This window comes from Eurypyga helias, unplaced genomic scaffold (genome assembly GCF_000690775.1).
Source record: "Eurypyga helias isolate BGI_N326 unplaced genomic scaffold, ASM69077v1 scaffold3329, whole genome shotgun sequence".
NCBI lineage: Eukaryota > Metazoa > Chordata > Aves > Eurypygiformes > Eurypygidae > Eurypyga > Eurypyga helias.
In genome coordinates, this window is record NW_010273744.1 from 7,651 (window position 1) to 24,142 (window position 16,492).

Consider the following 16,492-nt stretch of genomic DNA (forward strand, 5'->3'; position numbering starts at 1 on the left):
AGCACGGGGCAGGAGGAGCTCATTCCTACATCTCAAAACCGAAGCGCTCACACCACTGAGTCTAAGGGAGCTGTTTCCTGCCCAGCCTCTTCTCCAGACATTGCCCGTAAGAGATTTGGAGCTGAATAAGGAGTATTTCTATGTGCTCGGGACAAGGAAGTGCAGACGGCCCACACGGTCAGAGACAAGGATGCAATAACGTACCAGCAAACATCATCATATGCTGTAAATTTGTTCCGATCTTATTTCTTCTCCCCAAATTCAGTAAAAATGACAGTGGATAAATATTGGCAGCTCTTCCTAGGAAGATAGCAAGCTGTATTTGCACATGTTAAGGAAATAGCTCTTCCTCTGTCTCCCATGGCATCCCACCTCTGCACGTAGAGCCTATTTCTGCTGCCTGAAAGAAATGCTGGGGAGCCCCAGAAATCCCAATCCTTTGGTTGCAAAGATAATAACCCAGCTCGAAGTGCTACAGCACAAATAAACATGGGAAATTATAAGAGGGCAGGTTAAATGAGGGAGAGGAGAGAAAACCCACCATTTCCCATGGTAGGCTCTCCCCTGCCGGGTCCGTTTTCCACCCCAAGAATTATTTGTCCTCTGCGAAGCTCAAGTTATCGCAGCTACCACAGCCCCTCTGACATTCCCTGGCATGCCACACTTCACAGCTGGGTTTGAAGCTTTAAGCCAAGTCCCGCTCCCAAAGATTATTCAGCAAAATGAAAGCAGCAGCAGTTGAGAAGGAAAAAAAAAAAAATCTAATACTCTTTCTGTTTTCATAGCCTGCGAGATACAAGACTCACCAGCCCCTTCATATTGCTTTTATCTTTGAAGCTGTGTCTTTTAATACCAGCACCCAGATGGCAAAAATAATCTTGGAGCCAGTGTTCAGTGCAGCCTTGAATATGGAAAATGCTTCCAGCTTTTATGTTCTTTCCTGAACATCATGAATTTGCATAAGAGATGTATTTCATGATCTCTCGTGAATGAGCTATTTCATCAGCGAGTTAGCCAGCTCCTACTGAAGAGGCACAGCACAAAATTGCAATCTAACCACCCAAACGGCAATTCCCTGCTCTCCGATCCCTTCACCCCACGGCAGCCCTGCAAAGGCTCAGCAGCAGAGCCCGCTGCAAACCCATGTGCTAGCACTGGCAAAGACAACATTTTATTTATTGGTATAAACCTGCTTCGTTGCAAGAGGTGAAAATAATTCTGCACATCTGAACTGGCTTCCCTGTGATATGAAAAAAAAATCCTTCAAAATCCTTGTTTTTCTGAGACACACCAGGGGCAGTAGCTTGTTTCCGTTAGCATCAGCCTGCAGAAGGGGAAATCCTTTCTCATTACATCATTCAGAGGCATCTACTGTAGCTTTAACTGTGCTATTTGACCAAAACAAAAAAAAAAAGCTTTTTTTTCAGGGTCAACCAAATGCAATAGCAGAGAAAGGAGGAAATAAATGGCTATACCAGGCAGTCCCTATCTGCAGAGCCACTCCTGGTGCCACGCTGCCTCACAACAGAGCCTGGAGCTTCGGTGCCACGTTCACATTGAACACAGAGTTCCTGCACCAGCGAATTCAAATGCCCACAAAGGCAGACAAGATGGGGGAAAACCCACCCAAACAGAAAAGCTGGCAAAAGAATCTCCATCTTAAAATAACCAGCAAAGACAGCACTACACTGGAGAAACCCCCTTTTAAAAATAAAGCTAGGCTGACTGAAAAAAGCCCTACACATGCCAATGAAAAACACATCTTAGGAATGAGGCATCTCTCCCTTCCTTTTCTTCTTTTGTAAAACGGGTTCCAAAGGATACGAAAGCCCCCACCACGAAGGTAGGGTTAAAGACATGGTTCTGGAAGGTGAACAGTGCAAGTCCCATGTAGGAGAAGATGAAGTTTTCTGCCAAGAAATTCAGAAGCTCAAACAACTGCAAGAGAAAAACAAATTAAAAGAGAGTTAGACATAACATAGATTTAACAAGAAAAACACGTTAGCCCATCCATCACGCAATAAATACTTCTGTAGAAGCAACCTTAGTAAAATCCATCTGTGGAAAGGCAGATGCACCTAATCCTGGCTAAAGGGAAGGAAAAAATATTGAACTTGAAATTGAGAGAGGCTGAAGGGGGCTGAGGAGCTCTCACCTGCTTAGTTCTGTGTTGGGACTCTGTAGATAAGTTGTTATAGGTATAATGGGCCTGCGTGATCCCGCAGAAGAGCACAGCCACCACACCTGGGGAGCAGAGCACCACGTTAGACTCCTGGTCATGGGAAGGGAGCTGAGCTGCACCCCAGTAGTGTAGGGGACTTAATGCAACAACCCCAGAACCCAGAATAATTAAACTTCTGAAAGCAAAGGGAGAGGCCCAGCTGCAATCCATACTGGGAGAAGGACAACTCAACAGGCCTGTCACGCCTGCAGATCTCCGTCCCAGACGCAGGGCTGCGCTGGAGCTTGCCTGTAAAGCCACATGCTTCGGCCAGCAGGAACGTGCTCCAGGACATCAAGAAGAACAAGCCGGTCTCCAGCAACGGGAACTCCCGAAGTTTGGTGAATTTGGTGACGTTGCAGATGGTTAAGGACAATTTAGGGAGAAACTGTAGGCTAAGAGGATATCAAATCCCATTGTGTATCGCACCAACACTACACATCCTGCCCTTAAAAAGGCTGTGGCATTGCCTTTCATTAATTTAGACAAAAAATCATGAAACACTGGGTCTGGGTAAAATGCAGAGCAGACAAAAAAGAAGCTGTCATGCAAACGCTCGGAAACACCAACAAAGAGGATATTAAAGCTGTCACAACTCCAGTAGCTGCTCCCATTGCAAAAGATCCACTGAATATCCCCAGGAAGATCCCAATGGACTTGAACATTGCTGTGACATCAAACGTGTGGCTGTTGTCGCCTGCCGGCTGGTACGCAACAATGGAACTGGAAGAGGGAGGAGAGCACACACAAGAACAAAACAATCCTTAGGCTGGAGGGAGAGGTGCCTCCATGGTGCTACGTGAGCTTCGCAAAGTGCTACGACTGCTGCAGACACCAAACCTAAGAAAGTGGGGAGACAGACCCCAGCCCCACACTGCAAACCCCTCTGGAGCGCAGCATGCAGCAGCAGCGCGCCTGCCCGGTCCTGGGGAGTTTGGGATCCCCTTTGCTTGCTGCAGCTCGGCCACCCGTCCTGGGCAAGGCTCTGCATTTGCTCCTTTTAGACATCACAGAGCATCCGACCAGAGCCCGTCTCTTACAGGATCTCCTGCAAATACGTTTGCTAGGCGACAGTCCATCATTTACGATGGTATTTGGTGGGTTTGGCATCAGCTCTTTATAACTCTGGGACCACAAAGCGTTCAAGTGGGAAGCCTACATTTCTTTGTCGACTCCACAGAGGCGGCTGATGTGACATTTCTTTGTCGACTCCGCAGAGGCAGCTGATGTGAATGTCCCCTGGAGAACTCGGAGTTATGCCGTTATACCACATTTTAACATGCACTACATTTATTTTGCATTGCTCCAAGTTCGGACATGAAGTATCGCAGGGTAGCAAGGCTAATGGCACCGTGCCGGTTCACAACAGCAATGCTCCTGTCTTATCCACCAAACTCCAGCACATCTCTGTGAGACGGCAAATCAGTCTGCCACGCTGATCTCATCTCTGAATCTGCTCCCTCCCAACTCCTGATGAGCTGAGCCTTGCATCAGCCCTTCCACTGTTTTACCTGGAAAGGCTGAGATACAGGGGGACCCTTATCCTTACCCTTATCCATCTCCTAAACCCCATTTCATGTCGAGTCCCTACATCACTTTCTGTGAGGTAAACTTACCGAAAACATTAACTTCCTAGTTAGCAATCCCTTGGCTGGCTCTGTGAAAACTCTTGGATGTGAACTTTGAACAGTTGCTGTTTAACCTCCCTAGTTATGCTGGAACGGAAAGTTACTGCCTCGCGCACACATCCTGCAGCTTTCTTCCCTAACTACACACCGACATTTTCCTGCAACACAAATGACAATCCTCCCCCTTCCAACATGTCACGGGTCACTTCCCTTGCTAAACTTCCCTGCTTTTAATACATTTCATTTTTCTGCATTGTCTTTTACACTGCAAGCCACAGAAATGGCCTCAAGTTGCATGAGGGGAAGTTTAGATTGCACATTCTGAAAACGTTTTTCACGGAAAGGGCTGTCAGGCACTGGAACGGGCTGCCCAGGGAGGTGGTGGAGTCACCATCCCTGGAGGGATTTAAAATACATGTAGGTGTGGTGCTCATCAGGGACATGGTTTAGTGGTGGACTTGGCAGTGTCAGGTTAAGGGTTGGGTTCGATGATCTTAAAAGATCCTCTCTGACCTAAATAATTCTATGATTTCTCCTTGTGACTTAGTTTCTTCCATCAGTGTCATCCTCTACTTCCCATTCACCAAGGTGCTCTTAATCTGAGGTCTGAGGTTTTGGGTTCTTTTTAAATCAGACTGGTTTCGTTTCCTCTCCATAACCAACAGTTTGGATGTTGGTTTTGCACTTTAACCCATCACAGTTTTCTTTCTGGTTTTGCTTTGTGCTTTGCCAGTAAGACATCACTGCAGCCGCCCTTTGTGTGTTTTCTCTCTCCTGTCCCTGCCCATGGGGCTCCCCGTGGCACTGAGACCCTGTGAAACTTTTCTTTAGAAGAAGCGGGTAGAGACCCTGCGGCTTCATTTACTGGCCTGCTCGCAAACCGCAGCCCCGGCACTCCCTGCCACCAGCTTTCGGTTCTGGGTTCAATTCCGCTTCATCCTGCAACCGGTTCCCTGCCGCCGAGCCAGGCCAGCCCCGGGGAGCACAAAAGGCACAGATCCTGCTCCCCAGGCACTGGAACGGACACACGTCTGGGACTGAAAGCAGGGAGGAGAGGAGCCTCGGGAGGCACCGAGAAGAAACAGTGGAGGAGTCCCAGCCTGGGGCAGTGCCAGCCCCTGGCTCCTCGTCCTCCCCCGGCACGGGGACGCAGCACTTGCTGTCACGACATGCGAGGGGCTGCCGGTGCTCCTTGGGGCGATCCCTGAACCTGAGGGCTCAGCTGGCCACAGCTGGAACCCCTCTCCACCCCTTGGGAGGGGGCAGCACCCACCACCAGCTGTCAGCTCCCCCCGCAATATGGGCCCCGGATTATCCATCTTCCCAGCACACCCTCGCACCTCCCAACATGGGAGCAGGGCTGCTGCTCGTGGGAGCGGCACCCTCCCCATGTGATTCACCCGCTCACGCCTCTGCTGTGAAACAGGCAAATGCCACACTAAATTTAAAAAAGGGGAACCCTACGTAGGAGCCGCGAACTGCTCTTGGAGGAGCTCTCCCTCCTGGAGCAAGAGGCCCTCCCGTCCTCCCTGCACCCAAGACATGGCTGCTTCCAGGCGGGGCTGTCCTCGCGCGCTGCGCGATGATAAATCCGGCACGAAAGCCAGAGCGAGCAACAGAAACCTCAGCAAAACCACCCAGTTCAGTAAATACAACTCATGCGGGTGGCCGTACGCAGCTCAGTACGTTACTTGCTGCCTCCGCCTCAGCGAAACCCACGCAACCAGCATGCGGAGCGACGAGTATTCCAGAAATATTTTCTGCATTAGTCTCAGCTGTGGGCTAACCTGTCACCTTGCAGATATTATATATTTCCAAATTAATCCCCAGGATGGCAACACAGTGAAAATGCAGATAAAATACATCCTATGTGCAGAGGACATAAAGTATTAAAGAATATAAAACATTCTTTAGAAAGCTAGCAAGTTTCCCATGTGTCAGTCCAGCGTGTTAACTCCGGCTGTAAGAAATACCGTCTTCTTGAGGCACAGAAAGTGGGGAGAGAAAGGAAACAGCGGCTCTACGAACTATTTCCACCTAAACAAAAGCAGGTACTTGTGGGTGGGAGGGAAGGCAGGTAGGAGCTAAGCCACCAGCGAGGGGTTTCAGTGGGATCCTGTGGCTGAAAAACAGACACAGTGCTTTTCCCATTTCAGAGGGACATAAAAACTTCCTTCTGGCTGGGTTAGCCAGCCATCAAAGCAAAACAAAACAATCCATCATGCAGGGGGAAGCTCTAAGGACAACCCGCCATCCCCAGCTGCGGTCTGCACTGAGGACATACATCAGAAGGTCACCACAGCTTTTGGGGACACTTAAATATGAACATCTGCTCTTGCAAAACACCGATGCTCCTGTCCTACAGAAGCAAGGCTTGGTGGCTCCCCCCAACACCTGACATGTAACATACATAACAATTAAAAATAAAAACAGAACACACTTACGAAGACAGCACTATGGCAACGGCATCATTGAGGACGCTTTCGCCAAAGAGAAGGGCATACAGCTCAACATCAACCTGGAGTTCATGGAATATGGCAAGAACAGTCACTGACAAATAGAAAAATAGAGAGACATTCAAAAAGGTGCCGTTATTTTGGTGTAATCAAAGACAAAATGCCCCTTTTAAAAAAGCTGTCTTCCTGCCACTCTGTTGTGATGGAGCCAGCCAACTCCCATGCTCACAGATTTGGATTTGGTTTATCATTTCCTCCTCTTCCCTTCACTAAAACACACCCTGGGCATTAGGTCTACTGAGTCTTTAATGGGCAGACATGAGCAAACTGCTCTGAGCTTCCTGAGGGTCTGAGCTCGTGGGCTGGACCACGGTACCTCTCTGACACGCACCACCAAGCTTTTGGGATGCTGTTAGCTCAAGCATCAGGGAGAGCCTTCCTCCACCTGCAGAAGGCCAGGAGGATGCAGGCTTGTCCAGGATGATGTCTTTTCCTTCCATCCCTGATACTCAAAGACAAATCCACAGATTCAACACAGGTTGGCCCACTGGAAGTGCCAGCACAGCTGTGTTAACATTTCAGACCCAACTGAAAGAAGCCAGGCATCAGCTCAAACCCCACGTGGGGGTTTCCTGTGATCTACAGCCACACGGCAGAGATCGGAGTACCCTCAAGCCTTTCCACGATCGAGTGGCTCCAAGAAGGTAATGAAAGTGCAGCAGGTTTTGCGCCTTAGCCTTGCAAAAACATCACATCTAAAGCAAGCAAGATGTAACGCATGGTGCATTGTCCAGAGCTCAGGCTGCTGTGGAGGGCTGAGCTAATTCCAATCAACTTCTCTGAAAGTCCTTTAAAACAACATTCAGGGACTCATCTGTGCATACTGAGCCATGGTTAACCCATTTATGCGCAGGGAAACACTCCATTTTTACCTGTGAAATCTTCCTGTTCCTATTTCGAAGCCCAAAGAAGGGATGTGACACGGACAGCTTGTCTGCAGCACCTCTAGGCACTACGTCTACCTATGATCCTTGCCTGGCCTCTGCCACCAGACGTACCACATCGCTGTCACATCTGTGAGGGGCTCCCCGCTTTGCAAATGTGCCCCCTCTCAATGTCAACACCCAGCTAAGTTACAGGGAGGATGCTCGACCCCGCAACCAGGTGGGAACAGCTCCCTGCTAAAGGACCTGGTGGCCTGAACGCACACCCACCCAGGACATGTTCAGAGAAGCTGGGAAATCATTTTAACCTGTTTGGGTTTTTTTAAGTAAAAATATCAGCAGTAATAGCCACCCTAACATCTGGCAAATCTTAGGGGAACATAAAAAATAAATTATTGAAAACTCCTGGGGAATGCACATCTCGCCTCTCCACCTGGCAGACAGATGTGGCTACTGCCACGTTCTGCTGCAGATTACATTCTGCAGCATTATTCTTGCACATCCACAAAACACTCCTCATTTTGCCTTTGAAAACAGAAGTGAAACAGTTAAAATAAGCAGGTAAAAGTCCCAATTCATCTGGACACAACAGCCGCAGGCACCTCTTTCAAAAGGGCAGAAAGACTTGGCTCATCCAGGCGGGCAATCTCTCCCTTCCAAGCAAAACTGACCAGTATCTGGATTTAAAAAGACCTGCCAAGACTAGGGTAGTATCCTGGGGGGGGGTGATACTGCCACCCCCCAGCCCCACCACGCTGGTCTCAAACGTAGTAGCCAGGCTGTAAAGGAAGAAATTCAAGCCCTGTTCAGCAAAGGGCAGGAGGAAAGAGGCTTTTGTGTGGTCTTGTGTTTTTAGGTGAGGTTGGAGCATGCAAATAAACAGCTGCCATGTAAAAAAAAATTGTGAACTAAGTAAAATTCAGTAGGACAAGTCATGATTTTCATAGTTTTGGTTTATAAAGGGCATGACTAGACCAAGATGTCACTACTGTCCTCAGTACTGCGCATTAAGATCAACTTCCAATTCGATTAGCACTTTCCAAAATCCCACCCAAATAAAAGTGGAAGAAAATCCCAAACTAACTAAAACTATCAACTTATCCCTCCCCATATTACACATCTTGTTCTGCACCAACTGTTGGCAGAGGGTGGCAGAGACACAGTGAACCTGTCCCAGAACCCAGTGAAGTCAAGAGAGAGACCGTCTAGGACTTTACTGCAAACAAAGGTTCAGGAAAGCAGAGGTTTGGAAGGTGTATCACACGTAACTGGAAGGAAATAAAAAGGCATGGAGACAAATTTGACCTCTAAGAACGTCACAAATAAATTAAACTCCAAAATTCAGAAGGAGGGAACTTGCAGGGGTTTCAGACTTTCTCCCCCTCTTCACCACAACTCAAACCAGATGCAAATGTAGGTAAAACGAGGGAAAAACCAACCGTCTGACATACCTGGGTCAGTAGCCGACACGATGGCACCGAACAGAAGGCAGTCAGTGAAGTAGAAGTCTCCCCCCAGCTGCCCAGTGACTTTCATCAGCGCCACACAGCCATACACGACAGAGCTGGTCATTAGAAGAGGCAATTACTCATCTCTGCAGTTCATTAAAACGACATCCAAATGTGTTCGATTCCCCTGAATTTGCCAGATTAACCTCTAAAGTTATCCAAAAGCATGAACACCGAAGAACTGTTCTGCATGAGCTGAGACTGGTGAAACCCCAGGACCGTGCACACCAAAGCACCCACCGTGCCAGACCACAAACACAGTGTGGTGAGGAACTGGGACCAAAACTCCTTCAGGAGCATAACATGGCCAAAGAAAAGCAGCAGCCAGGCTCGTGAGGTCTTGTGATCACTTTGCCATGGTTTCCATTAACACATTTCAGTGGCATGACCTTGACCTCACTTTGAAATGGCTGAAACTCAGTGAGGAACAGATAATACGGATGCTGAGTTTGCTTGAATCCACCGGACTCTCCAGTGGAAAACACCCTACGCCAGCCTGCACGCTACTATTCAGAGCAGGAATCATCTAGCTCCCTCTGCACAGGGAGATAAATAATTTGAAACACAATCTGCACTCACTGGGCACCTGCTTCCAGCAAGTAAGGACAGGACGTGTTTACAGTCCTGCCCCTCCTGTGTCTCACTCTTGCTAGGGCTGGGTGTTCAGTAGCCTGAAGCTACTGCCTTTTTTTCAAGACAACCTTGAGAGAAGTGTGAGACTTTCCTTGCTGTGTATGTAAATACTCCGTATGGGACACAGAGAAAGCACTACACAATTAGACTGCATCCACCCCGAGCACACAGCAAAAGTTGGGGCAGTAAATAGTATTATTTGCCACTGCCAAGCAGCGGTAGCAGAGAGCCTGTGTGATCGTTCAGGGCTGGGATTAGTGGCCACAGCTCTGGGCTCAGGGCACTGACTCCCAGCACAGCTCAAACGCCCACAGAAGAACCAGACCGGCTCCAGCTACTCACCCAATCACCAGGCAGGAAATTGCAGTGCCGAGAAAAGCGTATGCTAGGATGGATCCCAAGTTTCTGAAGAAGTGCCTCTAGAAGAGGAGAAGGAAAAAAAAAAACCCACTTAATTACATTTTCCTAACAATTTATTTCAAGCCTGCACAGGCACCCACACAGTGGCCGTAGCACCTTGTCCAGCTTGCGGTGTCTGAGCTAGGTCCAAGCACGGCTGGACAGTGCCCAGCACCACGCTGTACACTGCCAGACCAGCAGATGCTAACGCAGCATTCATACACATGAGCATAACGTTTTCTTGTACCCCTGTATTTAACAAGGTGCTGTTCCAAGTCCTGGGAACCGATTTCCTAACCCAGCAGCATTCCTCCTCCTTTCTCCCGCAAGCTAAACAGGATAATTTTCCTCTCCTTCCAAATCAGCATTTCAGAGAGCTGCTGATGTCTAAAACCTTCCCACCCTCCTATGAGCTTTGAGAGCAAGGATGGCTGAAATGGCCCAGCTGACCCGAAAAACCCCTACGCAAACCTGTGCTGGAACTGGCTGAAGTTGCTGACCCTTCCTGGGGCAGAGGGACGGACGAGACTGACTGGGGCACTCCCAACCCTGCTTCCTACAATCCCACATGTACTGGGGAAAACTGGACTCAGCTCCGCAGCCCAGGCCTGCTGAGCAAGCACTAAAGCACTCTCAAGTATTAAAAATGCTCTGGAGGCAGGGGAACTAAAAATGTAGGTGCTGTAAAGGCACGTACCCTTTTCAAGCTGTAGCCTGCATAAAATATAATTGGAGGAAGCAAAATGTTGAAAAATACCTCAGGATCAAAAGTCACCTGTTAAGAAAAAAAAAAAAAAGACAAGAGTAAAATGGTTTGTTAAGACTTTGCAAGACAAAACACAAAGAAGAATGTGATGTAAAACGTATGGAGGAAAACCTGTACCCCCGCCAGATGAAACACTGTCGGGTTAACGCTGAGGATGTGTCTGGGATCTTTTGGAGACACAGCCCAGGGTCTGAACAGCTTAAATTAAGATCAGCTGAAACTAGAGTTTCATTACATGGTGTTCAACTTGTAATTTATAGCTCATCATAATCTGACTAAAGTTTAAATAAATAAACAAATAAATAAATTTAATTAGCCCGTCCCCATGGAGGGAGTGGGGAGCATCACTCACCTCCCCCATCACCGACTCCCTTACCTTTCTCAGCATCTCATTATCCTGGACGTTATTGAGCTCCTGGGCACTGATCTCTCCCTTCAGGGTGTACTCGTAGTACTTCCCGCTGACGTTCACCAGCAGCGTGGCGGGACTGGTCTGCACTTGGCAGCTCAGGGTCACGTTGTTGACGTCGCTGGGAACGTGGATGCCGTAGCGCAGGACCACACCGACCAGGACCCCTGGGGAGGGACGTGTGTGGGTGAGACAAGCTGTGGTAAACCCTGGCATCACCTCTCTCAGCTGGGATGCAGCACCAGGCACACCAGGATCCTGACCCTCTGCTCAGCTGCTGAGCACAACCACCACCCAAATAACTGCCCGTGCAATAGGTAACCATCGCATCCTTCCATGAGCCACGCAAACGCTCCGTGCTCCTGCTGATCTTCTAACACCAGCCATGGACTGCTTTTAATTACCCAGCAATCAGTCAGACCCTCGCACTAGTGCAGCCAACGGCCGGCGTCGAGGGCATGCTGGTTTTCTCAGGGCAACACTCTGGTGTTGCTGGCACACAGCTGGGGACCTGGGCAAGGCACTGCTCACGTGTGCCCAAACTGCACGTTGCACCTGGAAACCCGATGGGATCATGTTTTGACACTACAGAAATACATTAAACGCTTAATTTTGGTAGGGGATGAGAATCAGTACCCAGCAACCCTCAGGAATGCTTTGAGGATGCGAGCATCCTTCCTAAGATGCTGCAGCACCGTACAGCCCCCTCCTGCATCAGGGAGCTTTCACAGCACGCAGCAGCGATCCCCATTTGATAAAAAATGTGGAAGTTCTGCTTTCGAAGCCAACCACCTGGGTCTGCTCCTCGGCCCCGGCGAGCTTCAGCCCTGCACCACGAGCAGCAGCCCAAGGGCAGCCCGGTGAGCCGACGCTGCCTCCGGCTCAGCCTCCACGCAGGAGTATCGTGGCGTTAATTTTACGTTTGCAGCACAGCTGATGAGCTGTGCTCTGAGGTCTCGCATCCAGACTAACGGCATTCGCACGCCACAGGCTCCTCCGGCTCCTTCTCACCCGCATGGTGTGCTGGGTGCTCTCCTGGCAGCGCTTCCTGACTTCCGCAGGACTGGGAGGAGGGATGTCCCACGAGACACCTTTCCATATAGCCTCCAGCACTAAAGGGTTTGCAAACTCCTCAATTAAGGCAGCTCTGAGCTGCCACAGAAATCCTGGATCTTAAGCCCATCGCCGAACCACACATCTGTGAAAGCTTTCAGACACGTGGGAACTACACGGAGACTGCAACACTCAGAAGGCTTCTCCATTTGCCTCCCAGGATGCTCCCACTTCTTTACCGCTGCCTCAATTAAGATCTTGCTCTGTGCTTTCCTACGGGCAGGGTACAACCCCGACCAACGGGAACACCAAACTCTCCCTCTGCTGCCATCTCACAGGAGCAGGAGCTCTGCCATGGCCGGGCAGGAGGCTGTGGGTCCTCAGCACATTCAGCATCTCCTGCACCCAGTTTGCTGCCCAGTTTCTGTCTTCTCTTCCCTGACAGTTTTCCAGGATGAGATTTGATTATTTCGCCAACGGCCTGAAGAAAAGCCCCCACCTCCCATCCCAGGGGATGCCATGCACAGCAGGGCCACCCAAGCACACACCCAGGCCTCGAGCGGAGGCAGAAGACTCACCGCCGCTAACTCATCACACCAGTGACACAGATGGCTCAGCGCAGGGACCAGGCTGACAGACCCGGGCGCTGCACACAAAACCCAGTCCCTGGGCCAATCCGGCACATCTGCAGCACAGCTGGGCTGCTCTCACGCACCTACCGGTGTTTTTAAGTCATGTGCAGGCAACTGGTCTCACCAGGTGCTTTGGGCGTTACCCTGTGCTGCACCACTGGTGCAGGATTGCCCTGACACTAACAGAAGTCTCTCGGCGCACAGCCAGCACGGTCAGCTCCAAGGAGAGCGGCTTCAGGGAGCATCACACTGTGCAGAGCATCCGAGAGCTGCTTCTACACCCGCATCACTAAGAGGGGACACCAAAGTTTTGCTTGCTTCTCTGCTAGCCTTAGTTCCTGTGATCTTCCAGTGCTCCAGAAACAAAAGTATGGAAGCAAAGACAACAGCGTCAAGAACACCGAGAGGCCACAGCACGTATTCACATGAGCACGTGGCAAGGAGGGTGCATAGCACCGCAGCATCGGGGCAAAACACCCAGGTTTCACCCAGAACTTGATGACCCCTGAGGTACCATGGGAGACAACCAAAACTCTTCACTGGGATACAGTGAGCTTCAAAAAAGAGTTACTTACATCTGCTCATGACTATTAAGCAGCTTTAAACAGTTACAGTGAGAATTCAAATGAAAGGGAGGAAAGCCAGACTGGAGAGCTCGTTTACCCTCTACGCTTGCAACTGCTGCTCCACTCCGAGGGAGCAGGCAGCACCGGGTACGCCGCGCTCCGCAGCCCTCTGCGGCTACCTGGGGTGGCTTTTGAAAAGGTTGATTTTAGAGCTTCACACAGGTGTCGGAAATCTCCAGCAGAAGGTGATTGCCTTTTCCCAGATGGAAACCCATCCAATGACCCCTTTAACGCCCTGGCTCAGCACTTTGAGATGAGAGCTCCTGCAGGAGGAAGAAGGGGCGGATGGACGGACGGATGTCGCTGCTGGGAATTCAGATGGGATCCTGACTCACGCGCCTGCGGCTCTTAATCCCCGTCCCAAAGCAGCGCTACATCTGATAGCACCCCGCTCCTCCTCACCGTCTCGCTTACCCGGGCAGCTGTTCCTTGGCCCCACGTGCCAGCCATGCTCCAGCCGCAGCCAAATTCCCACTTTGGCCAGGAACGGGATGAGGGAAAAGGGACAGCTAAACTCCCAAAATGAGTCATTTTGTCCTGCCCTGTCACATGCCTCCTGGGAGGCTCCCAGGTCTCCAGACCAGGGTGGGAAGAGACGCCCACGTGCACATCCACATCCACACAAAGAGCTCCTGGGCACCGAGTGTGAAGCAGCCAGAAGGGTGCCAGTGGCTCTGGCACAGAGATACCATCCAGCTCCCAGCACAGGGATACCACCTGAGTTACTGACGGGGAAAGCGTACTGCTGCTCTGCTGAAGGCCAGCTGTCCTGCCAACATTAGGATGACCCCACCACTGGCCCCTCCTGCCCCACAGCACATCTCTAATCAACCCTCCCCCACCTAATGATGCTCGCTGGAGGCATTTGGGACAAACCCGACTTGGATGCCACAGTCCTCCAGACACCAAACCCAGTCTTGGGCTCAGGCTACCTGGCCCAAGCCCAGGGGACTGCGTAGGTCCTCCTGGTCCTGACGGTCTCTTAGGAAATGGTTCAAACTCTGTTGCCGCTCGAAGGGCTGTCCTGGCAGCAACCGTGAACCGCTGCTCCACCAGTATCAACATGCTTTGGCAGCCAAAAGTTTTACAAAACCGAGCCCTGGGAGGGAGCAGAGCAGAGGGAACCTGACACCAAGGAAGCTGCCAGCCAAAAGCTGCAAGAAGTAGAGAGGCTAAAGGCAAAACTGGTAAATTAATTGAGTTCTTTCATGCAAAGTGCAAGAGATTATTTTCATTGCATTTCTCCCAACTTCATTAAAAAGAACAAAAGCCCATGGGCTTTTTTTTTTTTTTAGGTGCTGTTGAACATTTCCGAGGTAAGGTTTTAAATGAAGACTAATATATTGCCATCCAGGCACTTAACAACAATGGAAGCACACAGGATCCTCAGGCGAGCGTTAATCCGGACACCAAAAGGAAAGAAAAATGTAGCGAGCAACTGAAGACATTCTGACAACAAGCAATTTAGACAGACGCAATCCAGAGGCCAAGTGGGAACAAGTACAGGGAAACTAAACGTGTAGAGAAGCTCCTGCCACATCCACCGCCAGCCCCTGGGAAGAACTGAAACGAGATTGTTCAATTAATCATCCTAAATGTTAAGCACCTCGGATACAGGAACCTCGTTTTCAATGCTGAAATGAAGCTTAGAGGCTACTAAACACCTATTGTCTACCACCATGAAATGACTCCAGCCTGTGTCCAGCTCCTGAGTATCAGCTCTGAGCCAACAGCGTGATTTTTAAGATAAATCCACCCAGAGCAAGAGCTCATAACTTACAGTAAAAACCGAGACACCAAGGAAACTGATATATTTCAGCAAGGAGACACGTATGCAAAAGTTTTGACTTAGTTGTTGGTGTTTTTTCAATTAGAAAAAGACAAACTTTCACCAATTGCTTCTCTTGCCCAGATTTCGGGGTCTGTTTTGCAGCCTGCCTGCCGCAGCACTTCCACATTTTCAGCAGAGTTCGCCGTGGCTGAAAGCATGGCAGAGGGATGGGGACAGCAAAGCAGAAGTGGTACCTGCGTTGCTTCCTGCAGCTTTTAAGTTGTCGCTGTAAAACAGCAGCATCTCACCACTCCTTGGGAAATTACACATCCCTTTTCCTACAGCAGCTCTCACAACCGGAGAAGCAAATGCCAAAAGCCTTGGTAGCAGGAAAAAACTCGGGATTTTCTGCATGACCAGACAGGTGACGTTACCAATTTTGCCAGCAACTCTCTAAGCGCAGTCTGCAAAAGAGCAGACAGAAAAGATGTGTTTTACGGATCGGCAGGAGTCCGAAACGACCTGAGTCGTGCTCTGAGAACAAGGGGAGCACACAGGTGCGTCAGGGAGAATGGAGGACCAAGAGGAAGAAAACTCCAGGAGGGAGAGAACAAGGTTAAGGACAAGTTTGAAAGCATGAAAAGAACAGCAAGTCCACGTGTCGGCAAGCTCCAGGGCAGCAGGAGAAGCAAGACCTTCCGTGCTGGAAGCACGTGCTCCCCCAGCTCAGCTCCCATCCGGGGAGGTGAGCACCCCTGCCCCGGGCAGGAGGTCACAACGCCTGCACTCGCCTCAGCGGTGGCTCGCAGGAGCTGAAAAGGCAGACCAGTATTTCGTGCCTCTGGGCTGACGCAAGCCTCTCCACCCCTTCGTTTGCAAGGACACTTCCAATTAACTGAAATTTGGGATCACAAAAGCCAACGGCCCCAAGGGGTGAGCGGCAGCCTCCAGAGCAAAGCTTTCTGCTGGGCGGGGGACTCGGCCACGCCGCTGCTCTGACCGCGCTTGGTCCTGCATCACCCTCAACCAGCAACGGCTGGGACAGCGCAGAGACGCTAACTACAGCTCTCAGCAGAAGACACCTTTTCTATCCTAAACTCGATCTTGCCTAGATAAGGACCCGTGGCCACGTAAATCACTCCCCCGGCACAATTCCCAGTCCTCCTTTGGTTGAACTCCCAAGCCACGTGAGAGAACCCGGGCAGAGTCACACTGGCATCTCCATACGGCGGGTCAGGCCACTTGGCGAGGCCAGGTCACCTCAGTAAATCACTGTTAAAATCCAACCAGCTACGAACCCGCTCCCCCGGCCCACGGCCTCGCTCCTCTCTTGCAGGTACACACGGGGCGTCTCACCGAGAGGTTCTGTCACAGCAGGAGGAGGAACCCCAAAAGCAGGAGCTCGTGCGCACAGGTCCCATGGGCAGCAGGACGTACGGCTGCTGG

The 16,492-nt window shown here is 50.4% G+C and overlaps 1 protein-coding gene across 1 annotated transcript in view; it reads right to left on the minus strand.

The window, feature by feature from the left end:
* SLC9A6 (solute carrier family 9, subfamily A (NHE6, cation proton antiporter 6), member 6) overlaps positions 1–14,341 on the minus strand; it is a gene marked incomplete at its 5' end in the record, with an annotated part of 18,407 nt that extends 4,066 nt beyond the window's left edge. Inside the window, 11 exons of the mRNA XM_010159563.1 lie at positions 205–316; positions 1,825–1,938; positions 2,156–2,244; positions 2,471–2,576; positions 2,803–2,944; positions 6,294–6,399; positions 8,701–8,813; positions 9,733–9,809; positions 10,487–10,564; positions 10,932–11,131; positions 14,311–14,341. Of these exons, the coding sequence (XP_010157865.1) occupies positions 205–316; positions 1,825–1,938; positions 2,156–2,244; positions 2,471–2,576; positions 2,803–2,944; positions 6,294–6,399; positions 8,701–8,813; positions 9,733–9,809; positions 10,487–10,564; positions 10,932–11,131; positions 14,311–14,341 (1,168 nt within the window). The remainder of the gene's footprint in view (positions 1–204; positions 317–1,824; positions 1,939–2,155; positions 2,245–2,470; positions 2,577–2,802; positions 2,945–6,293; positions 6,400–8,700; positions 8,814–9,732; positions 9,810–10,486; positions 10,565–10,931; positions 11,132–14,310) is intronic.
* Positions 14,342–16,492: the final 2,151 nt, after the last annotated feature.